Source organism: Panthera uncia, chromosome D4, assembly GCF_023721935.1.
Source record: "Panthera uncia isolate 11264 chromosome D4, Puncia_PCG_1.0, whole genome shotgun sequence".
Taxonomy (NCBI): Eukaryota; Metazoa; Chordata; class Mammalia; order Carnivora; family Felidae; genus Panthera; species Panthera uncia.
The window spans coordinates 85,159,634-85,171,648 of NC_064807.1; the positions used below are offsets into that span (position 1 = coordinate 85,159,634).

A 12,015-nucleotide genomic window follows, 5' to 3' on the forward strand; every position below is an offset into this window, starting at 1 on the left:
GCCAAGGAGGTGGCTTTTTTTCTTGCAGGTAGGGAGGAGACATTTTCTTTCCATCCCGTCCCTTCTGTTAGCTTCTTTCATGTCTGTGCACACCGATCCTGGAGCTGCTTGACCTTGGCCAGGGAAGGACCTGGGTGTAAAGTCCCTCACCGAGAGTAACGAGTCCCCGGAGTCCCCTTTTTTCGCCCTCAGGCTGGTGGTCTTCGATGCTGTCCCGTGGGTGCTCTTGACCCCTCGGCTCTTGACCCTTGGCCACCCCTCTCCCGTGGAGGGAGGGAGGTTGGTTCTCTGAGTCGGCTTCATTACACTCACATCCCATCAGGGGAGGCAGGGGGAGCAGGGGGGAGAGGGTGTCGGAGGCCGGGGTGTGGCTGCGTGGCACAGATGCTTCCGGTCGGCCCTGTTCCCTCCGCGTGGCCCCGAAGGGGTTAATGGCACTGGAACCGACCGGCCGGCCGGCCCTCTGTCTCCCTCCTGCCCCCTCCCCCTCCGGTTCCCTTCCTCTGGACTTCACATCCTGTGTTTGGGTTCCGGCCCACATACCTCTCTAATCTGAGAGGAGCGTCTGCTGGGGCTGCACAGGCCAGGCTCCTTCCGGGCCCCGCTGGGCCCTCCGGTCTGGCTGTCCCCCGCCCTGGCTGTCCCCCGCCCGGAGAGCACGCGGGTCACTGCCCTCCGGGCGTCCTGTTGTTCCTGACACACACACCCCCTCCCCCGCCGGTCCCGCTGTGGGTGCTGCTGGGGACCTCGTCACCCTGCGGAGCCCTCCCCACTGCGGGGGCCCGTGTGCAGCGAGTGAGGAGCGCGGGGCCCTCCAGCCTCCCACCCCCACTCCGGGTCGGTCACCAAGGGCAGGACTCTCCTGCCTTCCCTGCTTGGGATCTGAAGTGCTGTTCTTCCCGCAGGGCTCTTACTTAAGTGACTCTAAGCTTACCTTGAGCCGGGCCCCCTCGGGGCAGGGGCTAACCCCTACCTGCCCCTTCCAGAGGAGGAGTCCCAGGCTGACAGGATGAGGGAGGAGCAAGCTAAGAATCGAAATGGCTGGCCGCGGTGCTACAGGAACGAGCCGAAGTCGGTGTAACAGCTGTCGGATTTCTGCGGGTGTGGGGAGACCGGGACCCCAGCTCAGGCCCGGACAGCGGGGACACGCGTGGACCCCGGAGCGCTCCTCCCGAAACTCCAGCTCTGGATGTGCGCAGGCACAGTAGGAGCTGGCAGCCTTGCCGGGCGCCGTGTGGCGGCCAGCCCTCTCTGTAGGCCGGTGCTGGAGCCCACTGACTTGTGGTCTAGGAGGGCCACGTCTCTGATGGCTGGCCCTCGTTTGTGCGTTGCTGGCAAATAGCCCTTAGTTTTTGGTCCCCGAGAGCCTGTGGGATCGCATGCTCCCTTCCCAGAGGTCCGAGGAGAAGGACTCGTGTTTTCAGGTCAGCTCTTTGTCCATGGGGAAGGCCAGCGAGGCCCACCAGTCCTGAAGTCCAGAGCAGCGTCCCCACGGCCAAGGCCACCAGTCAGAGTTGGCTCTTGGAGGCGAGTTGATCGCCTGAGCTGCCGCAGAGGCCCGACTGGGCCTGGCATTAGGCGGCCTTGGGATTTGGGATGGACTGTGTGCGTCTCCGGGCTCTGCCCCTGCCTTTCTGAACCGATCGACCAAATGCTTTCGGTGCCCTTGTGGGCAGCGGGGCCTGTCTTTCCCAAGGGCTGTCGCTGTGCCGGGGCTCCCTTCGGAAGGACCTTGTCGGGGCCTGGAGAGCCCCTTCTCCCCCTTGCATCACTGTGGCATCCAGCTAAAAGGTCCCTGGGGGGCCGGGTGAGCTGAAGATGTCGCTCTCTCGCTCTGCCCAGTTCAGTGGGGGCCTGGGGGGCAGGGGGGTGTTGGTCCAGGGCACAGTTAGCTGGGAGAAGGCCTGGCCAGAGGCCCCCTTCTGCTGTTGTTCTGAAGCCTCAAGATTTCCTTTGCCCCAAGCAGCCTCTGGCCTTTAGCCCCGTGCTCTCCTGTCCTGTGGCCCTGGGGAGGCTTGTTCCGGGCCCCTGAAGGCAGAGTGCACAGAACCGCCCCTGCCCCCTCCTGCTAAGCCGCTTGCCTTTGCAGCTTCTCTTGGAGGAGAGCTAGAAACAGGTTGACCTTTGACCCTTTCTGGAATTCCAGGGCCCTGGGGGCCCCCTTTTACAAACTCCTACCACTTCCTTGATGACGTAAGCACACTGGCAGCTGCCTTTGCCTCTGGCCTAGAGCTGCTGGCTGTTCCTCCTCCCCCCCCCCCACCAGAGACACCCCCCGGCTGCCTGCTCCCCACTTGGTCTGCCCTGGGCCCAGCAGTCTGGCTGCGGCCTGGAGCTCTGCTCCCACACTCGGCCTAGTTTCCTGTCCTTCCACTGCACAAAAAGATTTCCCTTTTCCCGCTCACCTCCTAGGCCCCCTTTAGGCCTTGATCAGCCCCCACCTGACACAGGCTCAGCTGGTCTGAGACGTCCTCGTTTCTGTGCCTGGTCATTGAGGTGAGGGGACTTGGGCCAGTCGTGGCACACCTTTGTCTCCCTGAGTTAGATGGATGTTGAGACCTCAGTCACGGAATGGGGCTCACCTTATCTGAAGCCGTAAGTCATGTTCCAGCCTAGCCATCCTGGTTATTTTCTTGGTCAAAGGTGTGAGAGCAGGCAAATCCTCACATGCCCAGAGTTGCTGCCTGAGAGAGCTCACCAGTGACCAGGGCCGGTGCGGGGAGGCTGGGAGCTGCCCCCCCCCTCCCCCCCCCACTGCGCCCTTTTCCTGGACTTGTGTGGTGCTAAGCAGTGCTGGGGCCAGCGGCCAGAGGTGTGTGGCCTGGGGCCCGGCTGCCCATGGACCAGGCCAGCTTCTGTGGAAGGCCCTGCCGATATCCCCATCTCCACCAGAGCCCTGGCTGAGGTCCTGGCTGGGCTGGGTTCAGGGAGTAGGCCATGCCCCTGTTCAGTGTTCTTGTCCTCTGCCCCATGCACAGGGCTGCTGGGAATTGTGCTGGGGGTGTGGGGATGTTAACTGATTCTTACTGTCTTGCTCTCAAGTGGCAGGATGCCTTTTTTCAGTCCAGAGAACTGAAAATTGGAGAAAAATGGGCTCTGGACCCTCGTCAAGCTTGTGTCCAAACATCCCTCCACTTTTTCTCCAGGGCTGGGGCCTGGGCTAGGGGCTCCCCAGTGGTCTGGAGGGTTCTTCTCATGTCTGGTCCCCAGTTCCCCTCCCTCCCCGCAATGAGGTTGGGCCGCCTGCTCTCCTTCCCTTCCTTTCTCCCTCTCCCTCACTAATGAGTGAGGTCTAATTGTCACGGAGTGGGGGTCTTTGGATAGGAGGGGGTGGTCGGGAAGGGGTCGGAAGCCTTGCTTTTCCCTGAAGGCCTGGGTGCCCCTCTGAGATCATCCCCTTCCTGGGCCCTGGGGGGACACTTTGTGGGAACTGCGCTGGTCCGAGCCTCCCGAGGTGTCCGGGGCTCCCCCGGAGGCCCGAGAGGCGGGGTGGGCCCCGGCAGGGGTGCGGTGCAGTCCTCACCTCTGCTCTTCCCCTCCTCCCCCCACAGTGCCTGGAGAAGTTCCCTGTGATCCAGCACTTCAAGTTCGGGAGCCTGCTGCCCATCCATCCGGTCACCTCGTGCTAGGGGCTGAGCAGCCGGAGCCACCCAGGCCGCAGTTCCTGTGCCTGCCCTCCCCTGCCCCAGCGCCAGCCGCCCCCGCCCCCTCCCTCTGTTCTTTCTGTTTGCTGAGAGGCTGTCTGCTGGGGTGGGTGGTGAGTGTGGGGTTGACGGAGGCTCCGGGCATGAGGCCGAAGGACCCAAAGTGAAGGGAGAAGTGGGCCCTGTCTCCCTGTGGTGGGGAGGGTGTGCTCGGGCCCTGGTCCCGTGCTCGGCCTTCCTCTCCTCCTTCCTCTTCTGTCCAGTCCCCTCTGAGACCTGGGCTCTTCTGCACCGCTGGAAAGGGGAGGAGTTTGCGGTGTCCATTGCTTTCCTTTCCCGAGGCCTGTGGCCTTTCTAGGGGTTGGAGCGCTTGCTCCCTGTGGGGTGGGTCGGTTTCTGAAGCCATGTTTGGGTGGGTGCCTGGGGGTTCTGAAGGCTGGAGGCGGAGGCAGGCGGCCAGCCTGGGGTGGGGTCAGGGGCCGAGAAGCATCGGCTGTGCTGGCCGGTGGCCCTCCCAGCTCCTCTTCACGGCTGCCGCCTGGGCCTGCGGGCACCTGTGTCTAGTGCCTCCTCACTCCGGCTTCTCTGTGCTTTGGCCTTGGCTTTGCTGGGTTTCCTGGCCGGAGCCGGTCCTGTCCCCCTCTGCAAGGGTAGCCCCTGGGCTCTCGGGAGGGCCCCGGCGGGGCTGGCCCACTGGCTGATTGGGTGAGGCCCGCCTTTCCAAAGTTTCTCAGGCTGGGAGGGGGTGGCTGAGACGCAGGGAGGGGCTCGGGGCCCGCTCTGGTTGTGGGGAGCCTGGATTCTTCTCACGTCTTCCGTCCTGCTCCCAACTCCCTGCCGCTTGCTTCTCCAGGGCCCTTTGGCCCTGTTTGCCTGCCCTTCGGGGCGATGGGCCAGGGGCCACCGGAGCACTCAGCAGCGCCCCCTTCTTGTCCTCTCCTCTCCCCGAACTTACCCACTGGTTCTTCAGGTGAGGCAGCGATGGCCCCCCCCAAGCCCAGGCTTTGGCTGTGAAGATGGGCAGGGCCTGGCCAGGTGAGGGGACGCTGACATGACAGGTCCTGAGTTTTCTTCTAGGGCTGCTCCTGGGCCAGGCTCTTACAGGCTCTCCCCGGCCAAAGTCCAGGCCTGCCCTTCTCCAGACCCCTGCCCTTTATCTGGGTCCACATCCCCTGTGGGAAGGGGGAGCTCCCAAGAAGCACAATTCAGGGACTTGACCCTCACACCTGGGCCGATGGCCTGGGCAGAGGCCAGGATGGGAACCATGAGAGTCACAGAAATAGTTTTCCTAGGAGAGGTCCAGTGCTGGCCTCCCTCCCAGGGTCCAGATCACCGCCTTCCTGGCTCCTCTTGCCCTGCCCCCTCGGCCTCCCCTGGCCCCGTGCGCCTTCATTGCTGTTCGGATTAAAGCCTCTGTTTTGCACCTGTCACCTGTGTGAGGTGTGTCTTTTCATGCCACACGTTTATTGTTTCTCCACATGCCTGTTTGTCTCCCCATCAGGTCCCCTTCCCTCGGGCCGTGGAGTCTGGGGCTGGGACTGTTACAGCTGGTGTCTGGGCTAAGCTTTTCCTGGGCAGCCAGTGAACGTGCACTGGTCACCCAAGCAGGCTCTGGCAACTCCTGGCTGTCCCCACCCCCGGCTGCAAGGTCTTGCATAAGTTATTGAATCTCTCTGAGCCTCAGTTTCCTCGTCTGCAAAATGGGGACCATCACAGGGTGATTGCCAGGAGTGAGTGAAGGATGTGAAGTCCTCCGCCCAGGGCCTGGCACAGAGCAAATGCCCTCGGTCACCATGGCCCTTCTAGATGAAGGCAGCCCCTGTGGTCTCCAGGCTTGACGGGGGAGCCTTTGGACCGGACTTGGTTGCAACCCACGCACCGGCAGCTTTTAGGGATGCACCCCACCCCTTCTGTCCGTGTTGTGCTGGAGTTGGGATCTGGGGGGCTGCAGTACTCGAGGCTTCTTAGACCCTTCCTCGGACATACGTGTTCCTGGACTTGGTATATAGATGAGTCTCCTCACAGAATGAGCCCTTGGCCTTTCTCCTGGCCTTGGAGGCCTTGCCCAGGAGAGCCTGGTGGCCGGGAGCCAACCCCAGCCAACCTAAGGCCCGCTGCGCTGCTTACTAGCTGAGCGGCCCTCGTGATTGACTTTGTCTCCGAGCCTGGTTTCGTAATCTGAAACATGGGCATAATGATACGCAGGCCATGGATTGTGAGGACCCAGTCATCTCACAAGTGGTTACTGGCCGAATATTCCTTGTTCTAGCGTGGATGACAGCGGCCAGCCCCAGAATACCAGAACGTTAGGTAGTGGTGGGTGTTACGAAGCGAACAGCACAGTTCATTAGAGAGGGCGGCAGGCGCGGTTTACTTGAGCTACAGGGTTGGGAAGGGCACCTCGGAGGAGGCGCGAGTCTGAGTCCTGGAGAGAGCTGCAGGCTGAAGTGGGGGGAGCAGCTGGGAGCCCAGCGCCCCAGTAGGGTTGGGGAGGGTACACACGTGGGTCGGGGAGAGGAGCAGGGTGTTAGGGGCTCCTCTCTGACAGGATTGGGATTTAGTGTCTGCGTATCCTCCGGGAAGCTGCTGGAGGGCTTTGCCAGTGACAATGGCCTGGAGTATGTGGGGCAGGAGGGGAGGCGCTAGGACGGTGGGCGGCGTGGAGGTGGTGAGAAATGGTGGTCCCATTTGGGCTGTCTTTAGAGCTATCACCGACAGGAAGGAGGGTGTGAGGACAAGAAGCCTTGAGCAGCCCCAATTCTCGGCCTGTGTAGCTTGATGCCATTTACTGAGGCGGGGCAGATGTGGCAAGAGGGATTTGGCGTCGGGGGCCCGGCGGATGCCTGTGAGCCTCGAAGGGGAGGCCTGGAGTAGGCATCTGGGTCTGCTGATCTAGAGCTGGGGGCGGGTCCGGCTGCTGAAATAGGCTAGGGAGTGGTCAGCGCGCAATGGATCCCCCGCCCCGGGTCACCAAGGCAGGAGCGGGGGTGAAGGCGAGAAAAGAGGGCTGGCTGGTTCTGGGCATGGGGGGTGGGAGACCCTGAAGGTCAGAGCCCTGGGCACGCGGCTGAGAGGACAGAATGGGCCCTGGGTCTTTGTGCCTCGCTCAGGGCTGCTTCAGTGGGGTGGGTGGCGGGTCGAAGAGGGCTGGGGAGGGAACGGGAATCAGACGAGGAGGAGCCACTGCTTCCGCGTCCCCACGAGGCCCCACGAGGGGCTCACGGAAGCACAGAGGTGGGGTCCCCGGTCCAAGCCCACCGGCCTGGAAGGAAGAGCGTGGAGCTGGACGGTCTGGTTGCTGAGCCACACACAACACCTCACTCCCCTCTCGCGGAGTTTTGTCCGAAAGGGAGCAGAGGTGGGGAAAGCGGGCGGGGGGGCTGGACGTCTGGGAAGGCTTTGCGAGAGGAGGATCATCAGGCTGGTTTGCGCTCCGTGTCCCTCATGTGCTGGAAATGGTCCAGGAGAGGGAGGCTGACGGCAGTGAGGGCCTTGAAAAGGTGCCAGGCTGCTCGTCCCTTATCAGAGGGAAGGCAGACCCTCTCCCCGCCTCCCGTGTTGTTCTAGATTCACTTCTGCAAGGAAGTGTGAGCAAGGCCATCCGTGGGGTGGGATGGGCGGGAGACGGGGTGTGTGGGATATAGCTGGACACTGAGCACGTGGGCAGGATCCTCAGTGCAGGGTGGGGAAGCCCACCCAGGACCTGGGTGACGGGACGGGCGCTCAGCGGAAGACGGCTGCACTTCTGTCCCCCCTTGAGGGTCAGCGGGCTTGAAGGGAGCCTGAGTGGGGCCGGCTCCCACAGCTGGGGGTGGAGGTGTCGCCCGCCCCCCATTCTGGGCCAGAGAAGCCCCAGAGAACATGTTGGACTCTGCAACTGTGTTCCTGGCTCACAGGGGGCCGAAGCCAGGCCGTGGTCATGGGGGGGGGGGGGGGGGGTTGTCGCTAGCAGAACCCCTGGCAGGAGCTGTGGTTGCAAGGAGAGCAAAGGTGTGCCCTAGACCTGTACCCAAGTCAGGCGACATGTTCTTGAGTTTAACAAGCAGTAAGCACATGCCGAGTACATGGCATTTGCCGGAATGTGGAGATGAAAAAGGCAAGATTCTTCCCTTTAGGAAACTTCCAGGGGTGCCTGGGTGGCTCAGTCGGTCAAACGTCCAGCTCTCGATTTCTTTGGCTCAGGTCACGATCTCATGGTTCGGGTGCTCGAGCCCCGTGTGGGGCTCTGCACCAACAGAGAGGGGACTGCTTGGGATTCTCTCTCTCCCTCTCTCTGCCCCTCCCCTGCTTGCTGTCTCTCAAAATAAATCAATAAACTTAAAAAAAAAAAAAAAAAAAAAAAAAAAAGAACTTCTAAACGGAGGCACCTGGCTGGCTTAGTCAGTGGAGTGTGTGACTCTTGAGCTTGGGGTTGTGAGTTCGAGTCCTATACTGGGTGTAAAGATGACTTTAAAAAGTCTTTAAAAAAAAAAAAGAAAGAAAGAAAGAAACTTCAACCTAGTGGGGGAAACAGAGGGATCTTGGGCCAGCTGTGGGGAGAAGCCAGAGGAGAGACTCCAAGGGGAGCTCAGGTAAGGCTCCAGGGAGGAGATGGCATTTGAATGGGGCCTTGAGTGATGGGCAGAGGACGAAGGGCCTTCCGGTGGGGCCTGCTGTGAGCAGAGGTGTGGCGGTGTGGGTCACAAGAGGCCGGGCTGGAAAAGCAGATGGGGGCTGGTCTGCAGAGGGCTCTGAACCTCTGTAAGAGGCTCCTATAATGCACATCCCCTCGACACAACACAACGGCATGTAATTATCATTAAAACGTATGCTTAACGTCTGTCTGCGCGGATAGTAGATGGGCCCCAGGAAGACAGGGACCCGCTCGATGCTGGATCCCTGAGCCAGTGAGACTGGTGTGCAGGAGGCACCCTGTAAATATGGTATCAGTTGCCAGGAAGGATGCTTAATTGGTGCCTCTGTGTGTGTGTGTATGTGTGTGTGTGTGTGTGTGTGAGAGAGAGAGACAGAGACAGAGACAGAGACAGAGACAGAGAGACAGAGAGACAGAGAAGAGACAGAGCCAGATTGGGTTTTAGGAAGAACTGACAGCTATTTGGGTGCTGGGTCAGAAGCTGGTGCCAGTGACGGGGCTGGGGACTCGGCCCAGGTCAGAAATGTGGGAGGCCCTCTGCAGGGCAGAGAGAGGCCCTGGGCTGGGAAGGGGGAGATCCAGGTAAGACCTGGTGGCAGGGGAGAGGGATGAGTTCTCAGTGGCCCAGGGGACCGCCGCGGGGGTGGGTGTGGGTGTGCTCAGCGATGGGAGCTGAGTTTGAGGAGCTCTGTAGGGTAGTCATCTGGACCTGGCTGGTGGCGAGCCTGGCAGGGCTGCTGAGACCCAGGTCCCGGTGGGGTGGGGGAGCCTGGGCTGCAGGGACTTCCAGGAGCCCTTGTTCCCGGGCCCTGCCGGCCGTGCTCCAGCCCCCAAGCCCCCTTCCTTCCGTGCTCTGTGGGTTCCAGCTGCTCTGGCCTCCTTTCTGTCCCTCAGACTCCCTGGACCACCGAACAGTAGGATCTGGCACTCTTCCCGGAACCCCGTTCCCCGCTGGGAATCCGTGGTCATCCTTCAGAGCTCAGCCGAGGCCGAACTTCCTTTGAGAGCCCTTCCCTGGCCCCTGCATCTCCCATGGCCACCTGCCTGTCCCCGCTCTGAGCACCCAGCCCTCCCTGGCTGTGGGGGCTACATGTATGGCAGTGGCAGCCCCAGATCTTTAGGTGGGGGGACGTTAGAGGCGCAGCCACTTAATTGGAAGGTGGGGTGATAAGGGACTGTTTGCAGACACGGCTTCTCTTTACGTGGGGTTCCTTGATGGGGGCTGAGGCCTACCCCTACACGTGGCACTCACCGTCGCTGTTCCTGGCATGTCCGGCCTGTCTCCTGGCACCCCTAGGAGGGTGCCGCACACTGCGGGGCCTGGGATGCATTTGGAACGGCCGCCACGAGTCCGAGCCTTCCCCGTGGAGGGATGGCGTCGCCGTGGAAATGGGCCACGGCTGCCGGGAGAGTCTGGCGGGGAGAGAGGAGTCTGGGTTGCAGGGAGGCCAGATGGCTGGTATGGGGACCTCAGAACAGTTTTGAGGGCCCTGGGGCCGAGGCAGAAGTGTGGAGAGAGAGAGCGTGGAGGAGAGAGAAAGGAGGGTGTGGTCTGGGTGGTCGAGAAAGAAAGGAGAGACGGAAGCCTTGGGAAACCTGAAGACAGCTGCAGCTGAGGACCCGGCGACCTCGTGGGGCCAGATGGGGCCGGAGAGGCCCAGGTCGGGGCTGAGCTTGTGTTGGTTCACTCATGTGGCACTCATGTCGCTGGAGGCTTCTCTGCTCCCAAGCCGTGTGCCGGGCGCTGGGATGCTACAGTGGGCAAGACAGACTGGGCCCTTCCTCCTGGAGCGTATCCTAGCGTGACTTGCCCTGATGAGACATTCGAACTGCCCTGTGTGTCCAACAGTTGGGGATTATCAGAAGCAGGATGGAACAGTCATACAGTGAGCCCTCGGCTGATGCGCGTCTCCGTCTGTTCTTCGGGAGAGGCGCCTGTGACCCGTTAGTTGCCAAGCAGGCAAAACAGCTCCAATGACTGTAGGAAAAGTATAACTCCTTTTTGTAAGAAAGCCAACGATCTACATTTTGATCCATCCGTCTCTCTGTCCATCCACACGGACAAAGGGCCGGGAGGCCGTTTCTCCAGGCGCTTACCTTTGGGTGGTGGGGATATGAGGGTTTTCACGCAACCCTTGCTGCCTTTCCTGCTCCTGAAAAACAGTTCTGAAAATGTTAAACGTTAGTGAACCACAAAAGAAAAGAGAAAGTGATTGTGGGTAAGTTTTAACTTTGCCTTTTGGTTTTCATTTCTGAATTTTAAATCTTTCTATAGTGTCCACATGCTATTTTGTAGTAGGAAAAAAAAAAGAAACTGATAAGGTGTTTCCCTTAAAGAGCACGGAGTCTGGTGCACCTCTGGCAGAGAGGCAGGAGGGAGAGAAGGGAGGAGGGGACCTACTCAGATATGTGGGACAAAGGATGGGAGGTGAGCTTTCAGCGCAGGGTATGGCTCAGAGCACCCCCCCCCCCCCGCCAGGGTTGAGGTGCCCTTCTCCCGTCCCCAGCCTGGAGCGGGGACTGTGGTGGTGGTAAACAAGGGAGGAATGGTTCCATTTTCCCAGTGCCTGCGGCCCTGCTGCAAAGCCCTACTGCTTGAGTCCCTACTCAGCAGAGGAGCGGAGCCCAGAGCCCCAGCTTCATCCACCACCGCCCTCTGAGCAGGGGGTGTGGAGGGCACTGTGCCCAGCACCACAGGGGCCCGAGACAGGACAGCGTCTCTAGGGAACACAGTGGCAGCGAGGTCTCGGGAATCAGGCAGAGCTGTGTGACCTTGGACAAAGGTCTTCACCTCTCTGAGCCTCTCCAGTCTCGCATCTGTGCGTCTCGCATCTCGGAACCTTGGCAGCGAGAAACTGGCATGAAGTCGGTGCCCCGCAAGCAGAAAGAAGTGGGAAGTGCACCCCCCTCACAGGGCGGCCGGCCGTGCCCTTGACTCTGGTCTCAGTGCTCTCCCCTCTATCCACTGCCACCGCTCCGGGACACCAAGCACCCGCTCCGGCTGGACCTGTGCCGACCTCTAGGTATGGGTGTGAACAAGTCCCTCTTCCTTCCTCATTTGCTTGGGACTATGTTGGGGCTTTTCAGAAGGGACACCGGCAAGGCAGGCGGGAGTGCAGATGCCCCTCCCCCAGATAACCGGAGTCCAGCCTCAGTTGGACCAGGCTGCTCAGACCTCCACTTGGGGGCTTTGGGGTTGGTCTGATCTCTGGGCAGACTCTTCTAGGGTCTCTGCCGGGGATGGGGAGTGGAGTGGTCCAAGTGTGCCTGGGCTCTGGAGTCAGCTCTTCTGTTGCCCTTGTGTGACCTTGAGCCAGTGGCTTAACCTGTCGGAGCCCCAGTTTCCTCAGGTATAAATCGGGGACAAATCAATTTGGTCTTACAGGGGTGACTGCACGATCTTTTGAAGGGGAACCAGTCAGTGCAGGGCTCCGCCTACATTAGCTCATTCAGTCTTCACGGGCCACCCACGGCGGGGGTCGCGGTGACGGAGGCATAGAGGGCGAGGGCGTCCTCGGCAAGAGGTACGCACCCCCAGGCTGTCGGGCCCCAGCACGGACATCCTCGCCACTGAGTTCGGTGATGGCGTCGACTCCCCGTGGAGGTTTTAGAAGGACACGGGAGAGCGTTTAGGGAACGACGGGCCTGACGACAGGGTGGGGGAGGCTTGCTGGTGGGTGTCGAGGGCCCCCGGGAAGGCTCTGAGGTGTAGCTGGTGGGGGTGGGGGGCTCGTCCCA

At 61.0% G+C, this 12,015-nt stretch overlaps 1 protein-coding gene across 2 annotated transcripts in view; it reads left to right on the top strand.

The window, feature by feature from the left end:
• Window positions 1-5,072, top strand: part of PTPA (protein phosphatase 2 phosphatase activator) — a 30,914-nt gene extending 25,842 nt beyond the window's left edge. For both annotated transcript variants that reach the window (XM_049630005.1, XM_049630006.1), the window contains exon 10: window positions 3,552-5,072. In XM_049630005.1, the coding sequence (XP_049485962.1) occupies window positions 3,552-3,629 (78 nt within the window). In that variant the 3' untranslated portion in view covers window positions 3,630-5,072. The remainder of the gene's footprint in view (window positions 1-3,551) is intronic.
• Window positions 5,073-12,015: the final 6,943 nt, after the last annotated feature.